Below are 5,464 nucleotides of genomic sequence, written 5' to 3' on the forward strand. Positions count from 1 at the left end.
TTCATATAGGAAGAGGAGGTGGTCCTTGAGGTATTGCAGCCCTGAGCCATTTAAGGCCTTATAGGTCAAAAGCGGCACATTCAATTGGGCCTGGAAACTTAATTGGCAGCCAGTGTAGTTGGGCCAAGATCGGTGTTATATGCTCAAACTGTCTTGCCCCGGTTAGCAACCTGGCCACTGAATTCTGCACCACCTGAAGTTTCCAAACTGTCTTCAGAGGCAGATTTTGGTCTTCAGAGGTTAGATTAGCATGTTACAATAATATGACCGAGGTGACCAGAGCAGAGATGACAGAAGCTGATGGAAGGCACTCACTCCATGCCTCCAAGGCTGCCTGAGCCTCAAGCAACAACAAAGGATCCAGAAGTACAAAGGGGTTCACAGCTTGGGGGTATTTCTGAATGACTTTAGCCTCCCTCCACACCAGGGAACAAGAGGGCAATAAAGGTTTACATTGGGATCTGCTGCCCCTGTGGATCCTGCTGTCTGAGGTCGCCGCCTAACCTTGCCTAATGGATGAGCCGGCCCTGATTGTGAAATATGCATGCTTTTGGTAGTGCCTTCTTTTCTGACAGGGACGCTGGTGGCGCTGTGGGTTAAACCACAGAGCCTAGGACTTGCCAATCAGAAGGTTGGCAGTTCGAATCCCCGTGACGGGGTGAGCTCCCGTTGCTCGGTCCCAGCTCCTGCCAACCTAGCAGTTCGAAAGCACACCAAAAAGTGCAAGTAGATAAATAGGTACCACTCTGGCGGGAAGGTAAACAGCGTTTATGTGCGCTGCTCTGGTTTGCCAGAAGCGGCTTTGTCATGCTGGCCACATGACCCGGAAGCTGTACGCCGGCTCCCTCGGCCAATAAAGCGAGATGAGTTCCGCAACCCCAGAGTTGGTCACGACTGGACCTAATGGTCAGGGGTCCCTTTACCTTTACCTTTCTTTTCTGAGGATCAAGAACATAAACCCATCTAAATTCACAGGTAGGGAAAGACCATGAGCCAGTGGTGGAAAATATGTAGAAAATCATGGGTTCAGCCTCCAGCAACTTGAGGAAGGGCTTGGGAAAATCCCTCACAGGAACCCTGGAGAGATGCAATGCACCAGCAGCTGGAAAAAATCAGTGGCCTGGCTCAGTATAAGGCAGCCTCTTATGTCCACATAGCTCAGAAACTAAAGTAAGTCTCATGTTTTATTTTATGAACGCATCATCAACTTGCATTCAATTAATATTCCATGAATTTGGTGCATTTTGGGTTGAGGTAGATGATGTAGGCATTGATCCAGGCAATAAATAGAAATTTAGAGACTGGTCTTGCTCAGCAAATGCAAAATATCTGGTGGAAGATATGAGAAGGTTTTCTTTGGGGTTTTTGGTTTTATTTCCTCCCTCTAGTTTCACAATTAATAATCTCAGAGTTAGTTTTCCTTCTTCTTTTTCTGCTAGGGCATTTCAGTAAGATGCGGTGGAACAAAAAGAAGCAGTGTGAGCTAGCACAGAGCAAAGAAAGGTACGTCTAAATTTTCAGTGCATTTCCAGATCAGTGTAAACTATTGCAATCGGCGTACTATTAAAAGCACGGTTTTAAAGATCGGCTAAACATCTAAACTAGGATTAAACATCAAGGTCCATGAAGAGTCTGCATTCTGAAGATGTCATCATGCTTAGATGGATGTGGTACTATAGCTTGAGAAGTCATAATCTTCAAATTTAGAATCTACTCTTGGGAGAGGGAGAACATGAAAAGGTAAGATATGGGATGTATGAAGTTGAATAAGTGATGTATTCCAACTCTTGGGATTTATAAATTTGCTATGGTATAGAACTGTTTTCTAATCTCTTGTCATGACATCGCTTTCACTCAGTTTAATTTAGCATGATGAACACTCATACACTACTGGTTGTTGTTGCTGTTGTTTTAATTTAATTGTGCTATTCTCAACACTTTCTAGTAGAAGAGAAAAAGATGTGCTATTTGGGGAAGTTAGTATACCCACCTCCTAGTTTCAGATTACATGCTATTCATCAGGGTAGTAGAGAGTATTGCCAGACACCTCTCCATTTCTCACACTGACTATTGTTAATAAACCAGGGATGGAAAGAAGAGAATGCAGGATCTCTGGGTGATTTGCTGGAGATGGGCAAGCCAATCAGGATGAACGTTCATTGTCGTATAACCTCCCCGCAAACCAATCGGAACAAATGCTCAATAAATATCAGTTTAAAAGATTCAGTTGTTCAGTGGAAACAGAAAGTATGGACATTGACCCTTTCTGAAAAATTAAATAAGGAAGTCAAGTGATGAGCTTCGTGGCTCAGAGATATTTTTCGTTTAAAATCCTCTTAAAAGTTCATCACATTTTAGGGCAAATTTCTCCTCATAAACACATTTTTAATATACAGTTTTGGCTATATACAGTTTTTGCAAGCTGTCCCCCCCCCCCCAATACCTTCATTTTTAGGCAAACTTCCCCTAATATATGCCATTTTGTAAACAGCGTTTGGTTGGCGAATGGCACTGCAAAATTCGGATAGGTGCAAATTTCAAAGGATTAGTTCCTTCAGAAAGTATGGACTGGAAAAAGTCAGCTTCAAATGCATCCTGAATAAAATTTCTCCATCCCTAGTGCTGAGTTAGGTTTTGAACACTGGTCTTCTAGATTCTACTCCAGCAATGTAACCAATGACACCACAGTGGCTCAAAACTCCAGTGCATTTAGATTATAATCCTGTTCATGTAAATAATAATAATATATTATTTCTACCCCGTCCATCTGGCTGGGTTTCCCCATCAGATTAAATAGCTGGAAATATATTGTTATAATACTGTTATAAATGTATCGCTTGTTTATTTCCAGGGCAAGAACTACACTTGGCTATTATGAATGTGTCCATGACTGAAACTCAAGCAAACAAATCAGATTTAATACAAACGCTAGTGGTTGTAAAGGGAAGCCTTTATTTGGCTAACTTCATATTCATAACTGCATTGAATATATTAATAATCAAGACTGTGAGACAGAACTCTAAAATGGTGAAGGAAGTGAGATACTTCCTCCTATGCCATCATCTTCTCTGTTGCTCTTTATTCTGTTGCTCTGGCATGGTGTCCAACGCGATACAAACATTTAAAGTGCAACAATTCTGGATCTGGATCACCTTTGGAGTACAAACAGCAGTTGCAGAAGCAGTGCTGGTAACGCTGGCTTTGATGGCAATTAACACTTGCTTAGCAGTTTGCTGGCCTTTGAGATACCTGGCCTTTGTACACTTGGTGAAACGCAAAGCTATAGCTTGTGTTTGGGTCGGAACAATCCTCAAATCTGCATGCTTGATCATTGTGGAACGTACAGAAGGAGATCCGAGGTACATATATGAAGCAGAGCTCTCTTGCCCAACTATCCTGGGTAGTGATTTTGCCAAAATAACCGGAAGTATTTTCATTTTGCTTCTTGCAGCCGTCATGGTAACTGCTTATTTTCTCCTGTGGAGAGAAGGAAAGTTCAGCGGTCATTTTAACTGTTCAAATAAGAAGGCCAGAAAAACAGTCATTATTCATGGTGTACAAATGAGCTTCCATATTCTTCCATCCTTAATCTTTACAGCCATCGGAAAAGGATCAGAACATGTTCTGATAAAATTTGGAGCTTTTGTTGTTTTCATACTTGCACAAAGCTTCAGCCCTGTGGTTTATGGGCTGCGGAACAAAGAACTTCTGGACAAGATATGTGTCAGACGAGAAAGAAATCAATACAGTAACTACTTGGTAAAGTACAACAATTACCCACCCCAACTTCAGATGGTAGAAGGTTCAGCAAATGGGTGGACCATTTCTCAGTGTAGTGCAAAAGCACTTTCAAGTCAGCATTAGCCTTCATTAAACCATATCACACATCAAGGAATAATTCAACTCACACAACTGCATATACCAACCCATTATTTTTAAAACCAGATTTTCAGCCCCAAAGCTAGAAGCCTTGAGTGCTATATTTTTGCTTTAAAGTTTAAAGGGTAACTTGTGGAAAAGACACAGCACAAGAAGTAAAGGAAACCATGGAAAAAGAGAGGGCAAGGCTCTGCCAGACAGGCTACTAGAAATGGTACACTCTGGAATCTCTAGTACAGTCGTACCTTGGAAGTCCATTTGACTTCCCAAATGTTCGGAAACCAAAGCATGGCTTCTTGATTGGCTGCAGGAAGCTCCTGCAGCCAATTGGAAGCCACAGAAGCCCCATCGGACGTTCGGCTTCCAAAAGAACGTTCAAAAACCATAACACACACTCTGAGGTTTGTGGAAGGAGAGGATGCAGTAGAAGACACTTCCTCATCATAATCCCAATAGTTGCCCACCAGGGTAGTATTAATGCTGCTTTGTATCTCTTTCCCTTGGCAGCCTGTAACCCCACCTGAGCACTAACAGGTTTGAAAATCAGCATGTTCATGAAAATTTCAGCAGTTCAGCCAATGGCATAGGAACAAATTTCAAAAACATCAAGTCAGATTTCTTGCAGCTAGGGAGCTTCCGAAGGATGCAGCCAGCACATACTACAGCTTCCGCCACCTTTTGACAGATTTTCTACATATGCTCTGTGCATTGATTTGATATTTCATATATATTTATTAACCATGATAAACTATGAGAGTTATTCAGAGGCTTGCTTTGGTGCTAGTATGATTCAGATGTGTGAAACATTCTTAAAAATGTTTTAGGGCCTGATTGAAAATGGAATGCAGCTAGTTTTGCCCCAGCCTGATGATCACTGACTTGTGATAATGCAGAAATAAGTTTTTTCACTGGTAGCACTGGTGTTGTGAAATGCACTCAATGCTGAAATGCAACAGGTCCCTTCTTTACTGGCATTCTGCTCGCTTTTGAAGACTCACCTGTTTGCACAGGCAGTTCCTGTTTTCTTCACCTCAGTCTCCTGTATTAATGGCAGCAATGTTTTAATCAGATTGTTCTATTGTGTGTTTTAATTATAGATATTTATATTTTAATAGCACTGTTTCACTGTGTATTTTAATCATGGGTTTTGATACCATAAAGTTTGTGCAACTGGTTTTTACATTTTGCAAGGTCATTTTGCATTCTGCAAGAGGGTTTCTCCTTCAAGGGCCAAAGACATCAGAAGCCCACTCCACAGTAACTCAGAGCAGTCTTTCAGTGTGGCTGTCCCTCATTTACTTTCCAGAAACAATTTAACACCTGTTTTTTCAACAAGCTTTTCCAGCTACACGAAAAAATCTCTGTCTTAGATAATTTTGTACTGTTTCAAAGTCTATATTTAGTAGTTTTTAAACTACTTTTTGTTGTTTTTGTTGTATATTTGTAAATTGCCTTGAGAAATATGAGACAGGAAATAAATAAAATAACAATAATGGTAACAATGATAATATAGTCTGTTTCTTATTTAGCCCACAGCCAAACAACCTAATGGTGCTCTCCTGAGGTTAAACTGCTACTTTGACCT

General features: G+C 41.1%; 1 protein-coding gene across 2 annotated transcripts; it reads left to right on the forward strand.

Annotated features, from left to right (window-relative positions):
• The first annotated feature begins 434 nt into the window (after positions 1-434).
• LOC128414603 (uncharacterized) lies at positions 435-4,991 on the forward strand. 2 transcript variants are annotated; one of them, XM_053390144.1, is made up of 3 exons: positions 435-1,170; positions 1,440-1,740; positions 2,852-4,991. In XM_053390144.1, exon 3 carries the CDS (start codon positions 2,875-2,877, stop codon positions 3,862-3,864), a length of 990 nt encoding a protein of 329 aa, XP_053246119.1. In that variant the 5' UTR covers positions 435-1,170; positions 1,440-1,740; positions 2,852-2,874; the 3' UTR covers positions 3,865-4,991. The 2 variants fall into 2 exon arrangements, with proteins under 2 accessions (XP_053246119.1, XP_053246118.1); XM_053390143.1 differs by having other exon boundaries at positions 435-1,740.
• Positions 4,992-5,464: the final 473 nt, after the last annotated feature.

Source organism: Podarcis raffonei, chromosome 5 (assembly GCF_027172205.1).
Source record: "Podarcis raffonei isolate rPodRaf1 chromosome 5, rPodRaf1.pri, whole genome shotgun sequence".
Lineage (NCBI taxonomy): Eukaryota > Metazoa > Chordata > Lepidosauria > Squamata > Lacertidae > Podarcis > Podarcis raffonei.